The following is an 18,351-nucleotide window of genomic DNA, read 5'->3' as shown; positions in this document are numbered from 1 at the left end:
GGGAGTCTAAGAGTTTTAACAGCATGTGGAACTAATACCTGTAGGGGAGAATCTAGTATTAGTTTTTCGGTGGTAGTAATGAGGATAGAGGCAGATTGATAGGGCGTGGAGTTAGGGAGATACACCTTTGGCCTTGGGGCCTAATGGAAGACTATAATACCCTGTGACTGTTGTAGGCCTCCAAGCCTTTGAGAAAGGATTCCCAGATGGACAAGAAAGAAGGGCAGTTGGTAATTAGGGTGTCCTAGAGTTGTGGAAGAGAGCTGTTTTTTGTTTTTGTTTTTAAGATATTGAGGTGAGGCACTTGGCTGGCTCCATCAGTTAGTGAGTTCATGATCTCAGGTGGTGAGTTTGAGCTCCATGCTGGGTATAGAGATTATATAAATGAACAAATAATCTTAAAAAACAAAAAAGATATAAAGGCATCTTGGGCCTCCTGAGGCCATGGGATCAGGCCTGGAGTGGAAGGCACATAAAGGTTGAGCTGTGAGGAAATAATTGGGAATGCAAAGGTAATAGTACCCTGCAAGACCCAGAAACCCTGTAATTGTCGTTCAGTCTGAAGGAACTGGGTGAAGGTAGTAATTCTCTCTGGTTCTATTTTTAGCCCATCCAGCAAAAAGTAGCCTAGGAATTTGAAGAACAGAACTGTAATTTATCTTTAGATCTTTGTGTCCTTTGTTGGCTAATTGTTTGAGAAGGCATTTAGCGTCAGTGGGACAAGCCTTAGGGTGGGAGGACACAGTAATAAATCATCTATCTATTGTAAAGTGTAGAAATCCTAGGGAAATCAAGATCTTTTAGGTCAGTATGGAGGGTTTGAGATAAGTAGGACTTTTAGCATATTCCTGAGGTAGGACTATCCAAGTATATTGCTGACTGTTCCGTGTAAAAGTATAAAGATACTGACTTTGGGGGTTGATAGGGATGCTGAAAAAAAGCACTGCATAAGGCAATGACAGAAAAAGTAGTGGTTTCAGCTGGTATATTAGAGGAAGGTATGAGAGTCAGGAACAATAGGGTGGCAGGGTGTGACTGTATTGGTAACTGCCCTAAGGTCACAAAATGCCTTCCTCTATCATGGGGTTTTTTAGCTGGAAAAAAATGGGGTTAATACAAGGATTAGTAGTGAGGATGATCAGTCCTTTGTTGATAAAGTCTTGAATAATAGGAGTTATTCTTTTAATGGACATAGGGCTTAAAAGGTATTATGTAATACTGGGTAAGGCTTTTCTTTAATGGATCAATTTGAATAGCTATTGGGGCAGCCGAGGTTATATGTCCCAAATTGTTGGAGAGGCTGCCCACAATTGATTAGGGAGCATATTTAGGAATGGAGGGCAGTGGACTGCTTGGAGGGCAGTACTGGGCAGATATGGGTAGAATTAGAAATTTTGAAGATTGCGGCAGATGTAACTGCATTTCATTTTTTTGGTGAAAGGAAATATGGGCCTGGGAAGTGTACAAAAAATTTCTTCCTAACAAAAGGGCTGGGGTGGGGGAAGTGTGCCTGGCTGGCTCAGTTGGTAGAGCATGCAACTCTTGATCTTAGGGTCCTGAGTTTGAGCCCCACATTCAGCATGGAGCCTACTTAAAGAATAAAAGAAAATGCTGGGGATGAGGGTACCAATAAAAAGGAATTGTTACCTTGTCGAGTGCCAAGAATGAACTCTAGGGGTTCAGATGATGGGACAGTTGGTGGCTGATAAATGACTCTGATCATGGTTAAGTGCTTTTGTATTCTTGAGGCAAGGGACTGGAAAATAAATCGGGGGTTGAGGATTGAAGAAGTTGCTCCAGTATCTATAAAAATAAAATCATCTTAGGGGTGCCTGGGTGGTTTAGGGTCTGACTCTTGATTTTCATTTAGGTGGTTATCTTGGGGTTGTGGGATTGAGCTCTGCATCAGACTGCTCAGCTTGGAGCCTGCCTGTCCCTCCCTCTTTGCTCCTTCCTCTGCTCGCACTCTCTCTGTCAAATAAATTAAATCTTTAAAAAAGATTTTTAAAAAAATTTATTTGACAGAGAGATAGCAAGCACAAGCAGGGGGAGTGGCAGGGAGAGGTAGAAGCAGGCTTGATCCCAGGACCCTGGGATCATGACCTGAGCCAAGGTAGGTTAAACTGACTGAGCCACTCAGGCGCTCCAAATTAAACTTTTTTTTTTTTTAAAGAATAAAACCATTTTCATTCTAAATTGTTATGGGAGTTTCTCCGTTGGTGTTTGCTAGAATTGAAAAAAATCCCTTTTGTCCTTGGAGCATCTCTAATTGGATAGAGGGATTGTTTTTGAGATTTTTGTTTTTGTTTTTTTAGAGAGTGCACACACATGTACATGCACGTGAGTGGAGCTGAGAGGGCATGCGCAGAAGAGAGAATTTCAAGCAGGCTCCAAGGCCCAGCACAGAGCCAGGGACCCTGAGATGACCTGAGCCGAAATCAAGAGTTGGACACTTAATTGCACTGACCAGGTTTCCCAAGATTTTTGTTCTTTTGGAGCTATCTTTTATATTTCAAGCATTTCTTTTTGAAAGATCCAGGGTTTTGTTTTATAATTTTTTTATTATTTATTTATTTATTTATTTATTTATTTATTTATTATTTATTTACAATCCTGAGGTCTTTTATTTTCTTTACAGTTATCATGCCATGAATTCATAGGGAATGGGTTCCAGCAGTTCAGGCTCCTTTCTATTGGTTCTCACAAAGTGTGCTTCTCTGGGTGGGGCAGGCTGGCACTTCAGTTGGACCCAAGTACCTTTCTCTTTGGCTTCCTTCTTTTTCTGATCATTTTCCTTCACACGCTTCAGGAATCTATCTTGGCTCTTTGAGTGTTTAATATGCTCAATGCGGACATTAATTCTCTTGGCAAGAATCTTGCCCTTAACTTGTTTGTTTACAACAATGCCAAAAGCATGCTGAGTAACATTGTAGACCCTTCCAGTTTTGCCATGGTAACATTTGTGGGGCATTCCTTTTTGAACAGTGCCCATTCCAATATCCAATATCACCTTTCTTATAGATTCGCATGTATGTGGCCAAAGGAACAACTCCATGTTTTCTAAAAGGCCTAGAGAACATATAGCGGGTACCTCTCCTCTTTCCCTTTGTGTTGGTCATTTTGGCGAATTACTGGAAGATGGCGGTTCCGTATAATTTTTTTTTAAGTAGGCTCCATGCCCAACATGGGGCTTGAAATCATGACTCTGAGATCTTGAGACCCTAAGATCAGGTGAACTCTCCTGAATTTCAGGTGAACTCTTCTGAATTTTCTTTTGGTTAGGAAAGTCTTTTGCAAGATTTAGAAGTTCTGTTTAGGACCAGAGGATGAAAGAAGGGGGATCAGATTATTGTGATTTGTACCAGTAACTTTGACTTTGAAAGATGCTATGACATTAGTTTCGGGAAGATGGATGGTGGCAGGGCTGAGGAGGAGAAATTTCAGAGGAGAAAAAATGAACTTTGGAAAGATCTCCATATAGCAGAGGAAATAGGGATGCAGTAGGAGACAGAATTGGAAATGGAAGATGTAGAATAATTCTTGATTTGGTGTTGAGTTGTTCTGTTTTCATCTTTCTTTGACTTTTGTATTTTTTTTCTTTTGTGAGGCTATGACTGAGTAGGTTCTTTTTTTTTTTTTTAATTTTTATTTATTTATGATAGTCACAGAGAGAGAGAGAGGCGCAGAGACACAGGCAGAGGGAGAAGCAGGCTCCATGCACCGGGAGACTGATGTGGGATTCGATCCCGGGTCTCCAGGATCGCGCCCTGGGCCAAAGGCAGGCGCCAAACCGCTGCGCCACCCAGGGATCCCTGAGTAGGTTCTTTTGGGGGCTTCTAAGTACCAATTGAAATAAGCTTCCACTGATTTTGTGAAGTATGATGGCTTCACCTTTCCAATTGTGCTCTTAAATATACCAATTTAGGGATATCAAAGGTGCCCCAATGAGGCCAGTGAAGTTTTAAAAGATCTTTAGTGATTTGAACCCAGGTTGAGGAAGCATACAACTCCCTGGGCCATTTTTTATTTTCTTATTAGGATTTTATGTATCTGTTTAGAGAGGGAGCAAGCACAAGTGAGGGAGGGCAAAGGGAGACGGAGAGAAGCAGACTTCCACTGACCCAGGAGCCCGTCACAGGGCTCCGTCTCACAACCCTGAGATCATGACCTGAGCTGCAATCAGACCCTTGGCCACCCTGGTGCCCCTGGGCCAATTTTTAATCTGTACAACCAGCAGGCTGATCATCAAGAGCTCTTTGAGACAATGGTATCCATTCTGTATTGGAGGAATCCCCTGAACTGATATCGGTTCTGAAGTGAGGAAATCTCCTCCTTTCCCAAAATCTCAGGGTGCCTGACTGGTTCAGTTCATGCAGCAGGAGACTCCTGATCTCAGGGTCATGAGTTCGAGCCCCACCTTAGGTGTAGAGATTACTTAAAAGGGGGGAGGGCGGCAGAAAGAAAAGTCTCCTGAGCTATACCGAGGTGGGAGGTTGGGGATGTGAGAGGACCATGCCTGTCACCACCACCCCCAGTTATAGGAGCAGCCCTAAGAGAAGCAACACGGGGCTGCAGTGCTCACTTGGGCAGGTCCAGAGGTCCACGGGAGGTGCCTGAGGTGGCTTCACATCTTTTCTTTGGCTGCTCCAAACTGCTAAGGAAAAACCTCAGAAGCGTGCCTATGAGCGAGGAAAAAAACAACTATTTAGGTGTGAGGCACAATCCAATTCAGTTGTGTGCCCCTCCCCAGACGTGTTTTTATTTTTGAAAAGATTTTATCTATTCTCTAGAGACACAGAGAGGCAGAGACACAGGCAGAGGGAGAAGCAGGCTCCATGCACCGAGTCCGATGTGGGACTGGATCCCAGGCTCCCGGGATCACGCCCTGAGCAGAAGGCAGATGCTCAACCACTGAGCCCCCCGGGGATCCCCCAGAGGTGTTTTTAAAGCTTGTTTACCCCAGCGAGGGAGAACTTTCATCTGGCATGGGCTGCGGGGTGGTCGGTTGACCTCTTTAGGTCAAGTCTGTGAGGCGGCGTGTTCATTCCAAGAGGCGGCTGCCCTTCCGCGAACTCCACAAAATGGTGGCTGACGCAAGATGGAGTCAGGGTTGTCAACCCTTCCTGGCTCCCTCCTCTTCAGTGTGAACTGGCTCACGCACCCTCTGCAGACACTTCAATACAAGCCGATTCCCAAAGTGAGTCTGAGAACCGACACTCCCACAGCGCTGACACATCCCTTCGCTCGGGAGGGTGATTCGGCTCCTCCCAGAGCACTAACCGCACATTCGATAGTCTTTCAACTCAATCGTTCAATTTAGGAGTTTGTCTTCGTGCAAAAAGTTAGAAAAGCTAAAAGCTCATGCTCTTCGGAGAGGACATACCCTGGAGGTTCAATACACATGGATTACTTTTTTTTTTAAGTTAAAAAAAAAAAAAAAAAAACCCAAACCACTGCTCGCGGCGAATCTGCTTCCTCCAATGTAAAGGGCTACTCAGGCGGGCGCGAGGAATCTCCCGGCGCTTCAAGTCCGGGGAGTCCGCTGGCCTCTGTGGAAAGGGAAGCCCGACCATTGCCGAGGTGAGTGGCAGCAGCTTGGCGCCGGCAAGGCCCACTCCGGCGGGAAGGACGAGGGAATTGGGCCGGGACCCTGCGTCCACTCGTGTAAGGGCCGCCATGTTGACGCCTGGCAAAGGGGGAGCCCTTGGGGGATTTGTTGCGGACAGCGGGGGCGATAGCTCGGTGGAATTAGGGCCCCTTCTCCCCCCAGAGGGTGAGAGGTCGGGGGGTGGGCAGCCTCCAGGGCCATCGGTCAAAGCTGGGGTGCTGCGGGGCTACTGGCAATGTGGGCTCTTCTACCCAGACTTCCGGCTTCGCGGCCGCGGGGCCACTGCGCATGCTCGGGAGGCTTCGGCGGGTCTGATTTCGGTTCTATTTCCCTTTTGCGGGCGAAGCGCGGGAATATTCTAAATTCCGGGGATTCAGTAAGAGGGGGGCATGTTTTCTTGGATGGTTTCTTAATAGCTGATCTGTATAATAACTTATAAAGCACTTTCACGGACACTGTCTTATCTAATCTTTTTTTATGATTTTTAAAAAGATTCATTTATTCATTAGAGACACAGGGAGAGAGAGGCAGAGACACAGGCGGAGGGAGAAGCAGGCTCCACGCAGGGAGCCCGACGCGGGACTCGATCCCGGACTCCGGGATAACGACCCCAGCGGAAGGCAGATGCTCAACCGCTGAGCACCCCGGCGTCCCTGTCTTAATTTTAACAAAAACCTAGTGAAGTGGCAGGTAGTTACATTTTACAGATGGTTTAAATTTTGCCAGGAGAGGACTAGGTCTTAAACCTGGTGTTCTGCCTCCAGGTCCTGTGTTCTCCTGCGCTTTCCACACTTTTTTCTTTAAGGATTAATTGTTCCATTCCCCCACCATTCATCTCTCATATCTCATCCTCATGTATGAAATAATGATACGAATCTAAAAAATCCAAAGAAATTGTAGGAAATCTCAACATAATTCTGCAATGGGAAGAATACTGTGAATGATGAATGAGAAGCTGTGATGCCTGCTGCTGCTCTCTTGGCATTTAGTTTAAGAGTTTTTTTTCCCCCCTTGGCATTTATTATTGAAAGGATACCACCAATGAGGAGAAACAAAATTCAGATTATCCCTTAGTAATTCCCTTCAGATTTTTAAAAAGATCTCTTCAAATTTTTAAACAAGATTTTATTTGTTTATTTAGAGAGACAGATAATGACAGAGATCAAGAGTGAGGAGGAGAGGGAGAAACAGGCTCCTGGCTGAGCATGGAGCCCAATGAAGGGCTCCATCCCAGGACCCAGGGATCATGACCTGAGCAGAAGGCAAATGGTTAACCAACTGAGCCACCCAGGCATCCCTAAAGATTTTATTTATTTCATAGAGCAAGCGAGAGAAAGAGTAGTGGGGAGGAACAGAGGGAGAGAAAGAAGCAGACTCCCCGCTGATCAGGAAGCTTGATGCCCAATGCCCCAGATCATTATTTGAGCTGAAGGCAGATGCTCAACTGAGCCAACCATGCTCTCTGTATAATGTCAGTTTTATTTGATGGATCTTTTTTTTTTTTTTATAAATTTATTTATTTATGATAGTCACACAGAGAGAGGGAGAGAGAGGCAGAGACACAGGCAGAGGGAGAAGCAGGCTCCATGCACCGGGAGCCCGACGTGGGATTCGATCCCGGGTCTCCAGGATCACGCCCTGGGCCAAAGGCAGGCGCCAAACCGCTGCGCCACCCAGGGATCCCCATATTTGATGGATCTTTTATGACCTGTTCTTGTTGACTGGGGAAGGGATTCTTTCCTCAGCCTCAAAAACCCAGACTCCTTGTAGGATTTTGTTTTTTGCTCTTCCCATCTCCAAAGTTTCATATTTTATGACAGCCATCTAAGGAAATACTGTAGTTAAGAGCTCAAGTTCTGGAGTGGTAAAAGCCCTTGAATGTGACTACCTGGCAGGGCTACTTGTGATTTGCAGCAAAAGAAAGTTTTGTGTATCTCCCTCCTCATCTGAAATGGCACTGATTGTAGAACCTATGTCCCAACAGTGCTGTGAGGTGAGGGTGTTACAGGATTTTTTTTTCTCTGTTGGTGCGGAGAGCTCTTGGTCACACTCCTTTGAAGAATGAAGAGGTTAGAGCAGACAAAGTCGTGGGCGGCAAAGCAAGGTTTATTGAGTGAAAGCAAAGTGATAGTACAAAGCTCCCAAGAAGGGGCCGGAGAGGTTGCCACCAGAGTTCCTAAGTCTAGGGGGTTTTATGGGCTTGTTAGCTGGCTGTTTTAATCTGATTAACCCTCCCTGCGCCTGTCATACAGTTGGGTTTTTGTCATCTATCACTTGGTGGAAAGCTCCTTCCAGGGTAGTATAAAATCCTTTGAAGGGTGGTTTCCTCTTAGGGTAGGGCCCCTTGTCCCTGCCTGCCTTCTAGCTATCCTTCATCAAGAGGAGTTAAGTGCTTAGCATAGTGGCAGGCACCCCCTAAGTCTTCAGTACAAGTTAACTATAATTATCATGGTCCTCATGTTTGTGGGTTTTTGTGTTCCCCCTGGCAGCCCTGTGATGGAGGATAGGGAGTGCGGTCTGGAATGTTAGGGCCAATAAGGATGGAATTGTTAGACCATACTAGAGCAGGAAGAGAGTCAAACAATGTAGTGTGCATTCTCTCTCTCTCTCTCTCACTCTCTCTCTTTTTCACGTGGACAAATTCCATGAAAGAGAAGAGATACAAAGTGAGTTAGAGACAGCACCCAGACAGGACTGAAATCCTCTCTTGTCTTGTTTCTCCAGCTGTTATTAGAGTTGCTGGTTAACAAAGACAGGCATAGATGCCCTCCTTTTACAGGGTAGTGGCAGACAGTATCGGTGTGCCCAAGATTGTGAATCCGAGAAACCACGAAGGAGCCCACACTGATGCAAGCACACGAGTGTTGATTAGCAAGCTCGAGCTTGGGTCCAAGTGTACCGGACACAGCGGAGGAGGGACTTGGACCCCGAAGTGGGTTACAGCTGGGTTTTTTATAGGCTAGTCTAGAGGATTTTCAGAAGGGGTGGAGGAATTTTTCAAGTTCTGTTTACATTCTGATATGGGGGTTTCAAGGGCATTGAGCTCTGTTCTCATTCTAATATGGGACTTTCTACCACAGGTGGGCTCTGTTGCCTTTCTGATACCAGATTCTCTGCCTAGGGCAATTCTGAGCTCTGTTGTCTTTCTGATATGGGATTCCCTGCCGAGGACATTCTGCAGTTTTTCCTATAAAGTTCAGCTCTTATTCACAGGGGCCTAAGATGGCTGTACTTGTGCTAATGCTAAACTTTAGGTGGGATGGCCTTGATTTTTCTCAAGGCCTCTGCAAGTATAAAGTTGTGTTTTGCCTATCAGTTTGCAATGAAGTCATCCTTTTTGTCTGATTTGGAACAAAGAACTTCACTAACTTTTGATTGGAGTTGGTTTAGTTCCTCAGTATTTATCAGGAAGTATCCCAGAATCTGGAGATACAGTAAAGCATACACTAGACTGAAGAGTGTTTACTGTGTGTTCGGGGAAAATGAGATTGGTATTACAGAAGCCATGAAGCTGTGAGGTGTAGGACAGATTAATTTGCTTCACAGGGAGGTTGGAAGCTGGGCTTGGAAGGACCAATAGAATTTCCATACGTGGAGATGTGGAAAGGAAGAGGCTGTTCCCAGGAGAGGAAATCGCACAGGGCAAGAACCAGAGCTGGGGAATTAGGGCACATTTAAGGAATGAGAAGCAATCCTGGGTAAAACAGATTTTGCAATGGCATGTGGTAAGAGGCTAAGTGATGCTCAAAAGGTCTTGAGTGCAGTGCTGTTGACTTTGGATTTTATTGTTTTGGTGTTTTTATTGGGAATATAATTTCACAGTTTATCCCATAAATAATCACTCCTCCTACATAACCCATCAACTGAAGAAAAACGAAAGCAAAAAGATCCTTGAGGAAAATATGAGTAAGAGGGTAATTACAGATATTTTAATATCATGGAAAGATGTAATGAATGAGAGTACTATATAAATTGTTCAGAGCCCTGGTTTGTTAATTAATTAAAGTAAGCTCTATACCCAACGTGGGGCTTGAACTCATGAGCCCTAGATCAGGAGTCGTATGCTTTGACTGAGCTAGCCAATCATCTGGAGTCCTGGTTTTAAGGTAACATATTTTGATATTGGCTGTAAATTTTGCAGAGATGGTCACGTGAGCATTACCAGTGTCTGAAATGTTGGCAGACACTATTCTAGCAGAGTCACCAGAATGTGAATCAATTACCATGTTAACTGCCTCTCCTCTCAGTTTAAACTTTCCCACCCTCTTTAAAAAAAATTATCCTGTATCAGAACAAACGACAGTTGGAGGAGTATGCTTGTGGGATAAAATTGCCATTGCAATCAGTTCCCATGCCATAAGGCACAAACAGATTATCAGCCAGGGGATTGAGAAAAAAATCTCATATTCCTTTTGAATCAAAGAGCCTGCTGCTGCTGGGTCACAGTAGTTTTAGCTTTGCTACCTATGCAAAATACTACATCAAAAACGCCATTTTCGGGATCCCTGGGTGGCGCAGCGGTTTAGCGCCTTCCTTTGGCCCAGGGCGCGATCCTGGAGACTCGGGATCGAATCCCACATCGGGCTCCCGGTGCTTGGAGCCTGCTTCTCCCTCTGCCTGTGTCTCTGCCTCTCTCTCTCTCTTTCTGTGACTATCATAAATAAATAAATAAATAAATAAATAAATAAATAAATAAATAAATAAATAAAATTTTTAAAAAAACACCATTTTCCCTTGTAGTTTTGTTTTGCTAAAAAAAATCCTTATCTTTCTTATCTTTTAATAATGCATACCAAAACATTTACAGATGAGCATGTAATAATATCCAGAATTTCCTGCAAAGTAATCTAGGAGTGAGGATGTGAGTGGGCACCGATGAAACAAGACTAGCTACATGTTGGTCAGTCAGGTGATGAGTCTGTGGAAGGTTATGCCATTCTCTACATGGTACATGTTTGAGGTTCTTGGTAGTAAAGAGTTTTTAAAAACACCAATTTTCATAGCAGTTCCGAGGCTTGTCTTCCTATGACCATTTTAAAGTCTGAAAGGTGAGCCTGGATTCTGATCCATGTTGCCACATTTTAATGTGGTTGGTAAGTGTCCTGATGGGACTAAATTGGATGATACACAGATGGATCAAACCCAGCAAATTGCCTTGTGCTTCTTCCCGGGATGGAGGGTTGAGCAGTGCGTGACAACATCTTGGAGCCCCACTGTCTGGCTTTGATATTGTCCCACCCACTTTGTAGCTGGAAGGCCTCATGCTCTAGGTCCTTTCTTCCCTATTGAAGAAAGAGTGAATAATAGCATCTATTTCTCAGGGTTATTTTAAGGATTAAATGAGTAGCTCACAGTAGGTGCTACATAAAGGTTTGCTGTGATCCTTCCTAGAACATGAACGATTGGATGCCCATCGCCAAGGAGTATGACCCCCTTAAAGCTGGCAGCATTGATGGCACTGATGAAGATCCACACGATCGTGCTGTCTGGAGGGCAATGTTGGCCCGATACACTCCCAACAAGGGCGTCACAGGAGACCCCCTCCTCACCCTGTTTGTGGCAAGACTAAACTTGCAGACCAAGGAGGAGAAGTTAAAGGAAGTATTTTCTCGCTACGGGGACATCAGGAGGCTTCGGCTGGTGAGGGACTTGGTCACGGGTCTTTCAAAGGGCTATGCCTTCATTGAATACAAAGAGGAGCGTTCTCTGATCAAAGCGTACCGAGATGCAGACGGCCTGGTGATTGACCAGCATGAGATATTTGTGGACTATGAACTGGAAAGGACCCTCAAAGGGTGGATCCCTCGGAGACTTGGAGGAGGTCTGGGAGGGAAAAAGGAATCTGGGCAGCTGAGGTTTGGGGGGCGTGACCGGCCTTTTCGAAAACCCATTAATTTGCCAATTATTAAAAACGATCAATACAGAGAGGGAAAACGGGAAAAGCGGGAGCGATCTCGGTCTCGAGAAAGACACTGGGACTCTCGGACGAGGGACCGAGACCATGATCGTAACCGGGAAAAGAGATGGCAGGAGAGAGAGCCAAGCAGGGTGTGGCTAGAAAGTGACTGGGAGAGAGAGAGGGACTTCAGAGATGACCGAGCCAAGGGGAGGGAGAAGAGGGACCGAAGTAAATAGAGGCTCACCAGCATCGCCAGAACCCAGACCCAGCATAAACAGAAGCACAGAGATCTGTGTTGCTTTTATATAGTATGTATGTCCAGTGCTTGAGTAAAGCTTGCTAATGGTGGTGGGGTCTGGAGTAAGTTTTCTTTCCGATCTGGAACCCAGGTTCCAGCTGAACATGATATTATGAACTTTATCTCTCATTATTTAATAAACTTGAGAAACAGTTTTGTCTTTGCCAGCATCTACACAGAAGGGCAGGTAGCAGTAGAGAATTTGTTTTTGCAATTTTGATTTTCTCCTGCCTGTTGGAATTGACCATTTGGGGGGCTTGGCAAAATGAAGTGATGACCGAAAATCATTTGCAATACTCTCAGACTCTTGGGAACCTGAATATGGCCAGAGTAAGCTGTATCTTTTCCATCTTTATAGTGTAAAGGCTTGGCAAACTGAAATAAAAATGATATAGGGCAGTGAATTCAGGGATAATGTTCAGAACTTCATAGCAAAGCCAGTGTGTGCAGTAGCCTGGGTCAGCAACCAGCTATTCTCAAACAAATGTAACTCCATTCTTGAGCCAAATGCTGATTGCCTTTTTTTCCTCCCTGTTTTTGGCAGGGAGGCTGGCATTTAAAGTGAAAAACCAGGGATGCCTGGGTGGCTCAGTGGTTGAGCGTCTGCCTTCGGCTTAGGGCGTGATCCCGGGTCCAGGGATTGAGTCTTGCATCAGGCTCCATGCAGGGAGCTCCCTCTGCCTGTGTCTCTGCCTCTTTCTCTGTCTCTCTCATGAATAAATAAATAAAATCTTAAAAAAAAAAAAAAGAAAATGAAAAACCAAAGTTGCAGGGCTCTAAGGCTCTGGTCTGTGAAGCTCTAAAGAAGTGATCATGAAACGGCGAGAAATCAATGAAAGAGGCTTCTATGTGGTTCTGATGGATTGATTTGTCTTCTCCCTCTTAGACATCCGGCCTCCCACTTGTTGGAGGGCTGGATATATTGACGTTAACTTTTAAGGGCTTTGAAAAGTACCATGTTGTTCCCAGGATTTTCACCAAAGTGACACTTAGCATTTTTGTTTTATTAATGGCTGTATCTTTGTAAGCTCAGCTTCTTTAAAATTCAAGATGTTTCATGCAAAGTAAATGATTTAGTATCAAGACTCAACACATTCACGACCAGGTTTTTGCATTTGGGGTATGAATCTCATTATGTAGGGAATCTGTTCTATTTTAAAACTATTAGGGCAGTTTTAGAAAAATAGGTTCTTTCCTTTGTAAAAAAAATTTTTTTTTAAGATTTTATTTATTCATGAGAGACACAGACTGAGGGAGAGGCAGAGACACAGGCAGAGGGAGAAGCAGGCTCCATGCAGGGAGCCCAATGCGGGACTTGATCCTAGGACGCCAGGATCACGCCCTGGGCCATAGGCAGGCACTAAACCACTCAGCCACCCAGGGATTCCCCCCTTTGTAAATTCCTAGCGCAGAATTTTACCATCTCCTATGTCTCAGAAAACAGCCATGCAGGTGTACACTCTTCTGACTTCATTCAGGTTTTGCAAAGTGCTCCGTTACGACACCAAAAGTGTGTTATGGGCTAGAGTTGGCAGGTACTTCAGCTAAACAAGCTCTCCACATTAGGGAAGCTTGTGTTGTGAGACAACAGCAGAAAAAAGAAATCCAGTCATGGTGTTTACATTATCCACGCTAGTGGTTAACCCTGGGTACCAGAACATAGATGGATTAAACAAATATGCAAACACAGATCCCATCCTTGACTTTGAAGCTTCACATTGTATGGACCCTGGTAACTAAGCAAAACAAAAAAGTTGGTGTAAAGCCCCCACAGCAGGGACCTTAGCAGTAGCTACATGACAAAGGCATAAACCCTATCACCTGGCAATTCTAGTTTATTCTGCAGACTGACATGTGTGAAAGTGTACAGTGCTGTTTTAGACAGTAAAAGACTGGAAAGGAAGTTGACAGTGTAACTGTCAACATGAACAAATTATGCATCTACATGGTACACCAGGGGTCCTCAATCTTGCACTATTACATCTGGTGCTGGGAGACTGTGATGGGGGCACTGTTCTGAGCGCTGTGGGATGTTGAGCAGCATCCCTGGAGCCGACCCACTGGATGACAGCAGTTGTGACAACCAAAACACCAAAAATATTTCCAGACATTGCCAAATGTCCCTGGGGGACATTGAGACCCACTGTCTTATGTACTGATGTGGAGTCATCATCTCCAGGGTATTCTAAGAAAAGAAAGGTACAGAATAGCACATATATAGTATGCTGCCATTTATGAAAAAAAAGGAAAAAATATATTTTGTTACATAACTGCATGTATATTTATAAGCTCTTTGAAGACATTCAAGAAACTGGCAACATTGGTTAATCCTGAGAAGGCAACTAAAAGTGGCCAGGGGGAGTGGGATTCCTCAATACACTTGCTTTTATACTCTGAGAATCAACTGATAATTCTTGTGGGCAGTCAGGTTTGAGAACCACAGTGCATAAGCAACATTATCCTGTCTGATCATTCTTTTCTGCAATCTGGAAACAGAGTCCCCATATACTGTAAACCAACCTGATGGTTTCTTAGCAAACCATAGCAGAATGTGTAGTGGACTCATCAGATGTTACTTGAGTGTTCTGCTAGCAAATGCTACCTCTCTCAATCTGTCAGCACCCAGCCTGTGCCCTGAGGTGTCCTCTGCGGGCAGAGAGAAAGACAGTGCTATTGGGCAAAATCTCAGCTCACCAGATACAGGTTTCTGCCCCTCTCTGTGTCACCACATCCCTATGAGTCAGCCAGACATGCGGTCCCCAAGCAATCTCTTCACCCACTGCCTTCACGCTGGTGAGCCTATCCCGCCCCCCCCCCCCCGCCCTTTTCAAATCTGCTCTTGTACATTGGTCTTCTTTATAGGAGACTGTTTGATGTATTTAAAGATAAAGAAAGAAGCTGAGGGGGAAAAAATACAAACAAGAAATGAAAAGGGTTGCAATGTCTCATCCTTAGCAACTTTGTTTGGTTAGTACTGCATAACTCACAGCCGATTCCAAGGCACTCGTTACATGCTCTAGGCAATATCAGTAACAAGGTGCAAAAGAGAACCACTGGCTCTTGCAAAGTCATCTCCAGTTTCTGGGTTAGGAGGACCATATTTTCTGTTGCCTCACATCTAAGTGGGGCCAGCTTGTCTGGTGACTTTGGAGGCTTATCCTGCTTATCTAATGGATGCATCCTATGTACTGAGCTACCACCACAACAATTTCATGAGAGATATAAGGAAAATCTACTGCTTCCTGCCTCCCACTTCAGTACGACAAATGTGTTAATAAAACCCCTACACGGAATTTCATACAAAGTAAGTCAAACAGTAATTATAGTGGCATGTGATGTATTTGGCTTAAAGAAGCTTGTGTTACTGAAGTTAATGCAAAAGTCTGGCCTCTGCTCATGGTGTTATTAAATATATATCCTAAGGGATCAGTCATCTATTATAAACGGTCATAGCCCTGGGTATAAATAAACATTTCTTTAGAGTTTGGCATCAGTTTTTCAGTGTGCTTCCTCAAAGCAGTTTGTTTGAGGGATCAGTTCTAGGGGTGCATCTGAACCGAGAGGTGTGCAAGGTAGCAACACCTGAAGCTGCCAGGTCCCACTGCTGGCGCTGGCGGTGGATAATTCAGGTCCCAGGGTGGAGGCGGGCTGTGGTCACAGGTGCTGCAGGGCTTCCTGTCCTTGCTCCGTGTAACTGTCATCACGGTGGGAGTTGGCCCACTGGCCAAACGACTCCTGGATGTGCACGTTCCTCTGCGTGTTGGCCAGACGCTTCTTATCTCGGGAGAAGAAGCTAAACCTTTTGGAAGGGAGAGAAGGAAATGAAAGCCAGCCCTCTGTGCACTTTAAAGATTTTTTTTGCAATGCCAGGACAGACAGCAGCAAATGTAGAAGGAAGCAAATCAATTCAAGGTGTGAAAGAAAAAGTGGGGGTGCAAGTCAAAGTTATTTGAGAAAGCAGCAGGGGATTCTGCATGTCATTGTCACCAAACCTGGGAGGTGATACAGTGTGAAAAGGGCATGTACATATGTGATGTGTGATGCATCTCATCTCTTGGTTAAGCACTGGTGACAGTCTCTTCCCATTATCAGTGGAAATAAAAACCAACTAGAGGGGCACCTGGGTGGCTCAGTGGTTGAGTATCTGCCCTTGGCTCAGGGCGTGATCCCAGGGTCCTGGGATCGAGTCCTACATCAGGCTCCCCTTGGGGAGCCTGCTTCTCTTTCTACCTGTGTCTCTCATGAATTAAAAACAAAACAAAACAAAAAACAACCCGACTAGAAATACACATCTGGAGTTTTTCTACCCTAATGATGCAGAGAAGGTAATAACTGAAAGCCACACAGAGTTTAAGATGATTCTGACATAAAGAGATGGATGTTTTTAATTTACGTTATGTAATGTGAATCAGGAAAGTACATATGCAGCACATCAAAGCCCAGATTTCATGGATATTACTGCTAGAGATGAGCTGAAAGTATTTTAGAAAAATGAGACAATTAAAAAATAAGTAATAGCACACATGGTTCTGTCATTAGATAAACACTAAATATTATATGCAAATGAAATTGGGGAAAACACCAATTTACAGTGTCAAAAATTGATTTGAGGGCAGAAGCCCTTAGAAGTCAGCACCAGAACTTGCTACATAGCAGCAACTAATGTAGACCAAGAGGTCTTTTTATTTTTATTTTTATTTTTTTTAAAGATTTTATTTATTTATTCATGATAGTCACACAGAGAGAGACAGAGAGGCAGAGACACAGGCAGAGGGAGAAGAAGGCTCCATGCAGGGAGCCCGACGTGGGATTCGATCCCGGGTCTCCAGGATCGCGCCCCGGGCCAAAGGCAGGCGCCAAACCGCTGTGCCACCCAGGGATCCCCAAGAGGTCTTTTTATTATTTTATTTTATTTTATTTTTTTAATATTATTCATGATAGTCACACAGAGAGAGAGAGAGAGAGGCAGAGACACAGGCAGAGGGAGAAGCAGGCTCCATGCACCGGGAGCCCGACGTGGGATTCGATCCCGGGTCTCCAGGATCGCGCCCTGGGCCAGAGGCAGGCGCCAAACCGCTGCGCCACCCAGGGATCCCCCCAAGAGGTCTTTTTAAAACATCTGTGATTACTGGGGCATCTGGGTGGCTCAGGTCATGATCTCAGGATCATGAGATGGAGCCCTGTGTCAGGATCTGCTCAGCATAGAGCCTGCTTAAGATTCTGTTTCTCCCTCTCCCTCTGTCCGACCTCCCTTTATCCCTCCCGCCCCACTCACTCTCTCTCAAAAAAAACAAACCCCAAACCAAAAATAGCTGTGACTACTGATCATTGATCAAAGTGAACCATCTGATGCCTGAAGGATGAAGGTAGAAATCACAGGCAAAAAGCTTATAAACTGGCCCATTTAAAAAAAGAAAAAAACTTTAAAAAAATTTTATTTTAAATAGGCTCCACACCCAATGTAGGGCTTGAACTCACAAACCTGAGGTTAAGAGTCACACGCTCCGGGTGTCTGGGCGGCTCAGTCAATTAAGTGTCTGACTTGATTTCAGCTCGGGTCATGATCTCAGGGTCTTCAGATTGAGGCCTGTGTTTGGCCCTGTGCTGGGTATGGAGCCTGCTTAAAATTCTCTCTCTCCTTCTCCCTCTGCCCCCCACCCAACCCCTGTGCCCTTTCTTAAAAAAAGGGGGGGGGGGCACACGCTCTGTGGACTAAACCATCTAGGCACTCCTAAACTGGCCCATTAATTTTTTTTGGAGGGGGGCTGGGGGAGAGGGAGATAGAGCATCTTAATCAGGTGCCACGCCCAGTGCAAGAGCTCGACACCGTGCTTAGTTCCACAACCCTGAGATCATGACCTGGGCTGAAATCAAGAGTCGAACCTTTAACAGACTGAGCCATCCAGGTGCCCCAAAACTGGCCCATTTAAAACAAGGTCTGCTTTAGCTCCAGCTCCAAAGGCCAGGACCCTGGCCAGTAAACTCGAAGTGGCCCACTTTTAATTTCCTCCAAAAATCTTTCCTAACCTGCTCACTGTCCTTTGATACTCCTACTTTCTAATGAGATTCATTCTATTCTCACTGAGTTGTTACTCTTGAATTTTGGTTTCTGAACTTGGAGAGAGAGAATAGCTATGTTATGTTTCCCAGGGGCAGGAATAGAAATGCACTGCTGAGAAACTGAAGCTTTAGAGCAACTATTTTTACTTCCCTCTGGCTGTTCACCTATTAGTCTTTTTTTTTCCCCCTACAGTGCTGTGGCCTATGGAGTTAGTTCCATTTTAATCACATCTGGGTGAAAATGATTTTACTATTCTGTGGCTACTGGATCCTACGATCACCTCCTACCAGGAATAAAGTGGTTTTTCATTGTAAAGTTGGGGCAAGCCACGTGTATCTGGAGAAATTCTCCCTCCCAGTGAAAGTTTCTTTTCTCTACAACAGATATGTATACTGATCAATGAAGGCACAATGTTCATACCGGGTTATTTGTGAGCCCTTTCCATGGTGAAATCAGGGCAATTAGCTGGCCAAAAATACAGCTGC

At 44.8% G+C, this 18,351-nt stretch overlaps 2 protein-coding genes and 1 long non-coding RNA gene across 5 annotated transcripts in view; 1 reads left to right on the top strand and 2 right to left on the bottom strand.

The window, feature by feature from the left end:
- Positions 1-2,820: 2,820 nt before the first annotated feature.
- Positions 2,821-5,869, bottom strand: LOC106557826. The gene is made up of 3 exons (XR_005379111.1): positions 4,959-5,869; positions 4,583-4,679; positions 2,821-3,309 (listed from the first exon to the last, which is right to left on the bottom strand). It is a non-coding gene; the product is annotated as an uncharacterized LOC106557826 (long non-coding RNA).
- On the top strand, positions 5,151-12,006 carry SNRNP35 (small nuclear ribonucleoprotein U11/U12 subunit 35). Its single transcript, XM_038574827.1, has 2 exons — positions 5,151-5,580; positions 11,000-12,006. The coding sequence occupies exon 2, from the start codon at positions 11,003-11,005 to the stop codon at positions 11,741-11,743; it is 741 nt and encodes a 246-aa protein (XP_038430755.1). The 5' UTR covers positions 5,151-5,580; positions 11,000-11,002; the 3' UTR covers positions 11,744-12,006.
- A 1,616-nt stretch (positions 12,007-13,622) lies between these two features.
- The window catches only part of RILPL1 (Rab interacting lysosomal protein like 1), a 45,532-nt gene continuing 40,803 nt past the window's right edge, over positions 13,623-18,351 (bottom strand). For all 3 annotated transcript variants that reach the window (XM_038574824.1, XM_038574822.1, XM_038574823.1), the window contains one exon: positions 13,623-15,604. In XM_038574824.1, the coding sequence (XP_038430752.1) occupies positions 15,599-15,604 (6 nt within the window). In that variant the 3' untranslated portion in view covers positions 13,623-15,598. The remainder of the gene's footprint in view (positions 15,605-18,351) is intronic.

This window comes from Canis lupus, chromosome 26 (assembly GCF_011100685.1).
Source record: "Canis lupus familiaris isolate Mischka breed German Shepherd chromosome 26, alternate assembly UU_Cfam_GSD_1.0, whole genome shotgun sequence".
Classification (NCBI taxonomy): Eukaryota; Metazoa; Chordata; class Mammalia; order Carnivora; family Canidae; genus Canis; species Canis lupus.
The sequence above is the reverse complement of the archived record's forward strand: the minus strand, read 5'-3'. Positions and strand labels throughout refer to the sequence as shown.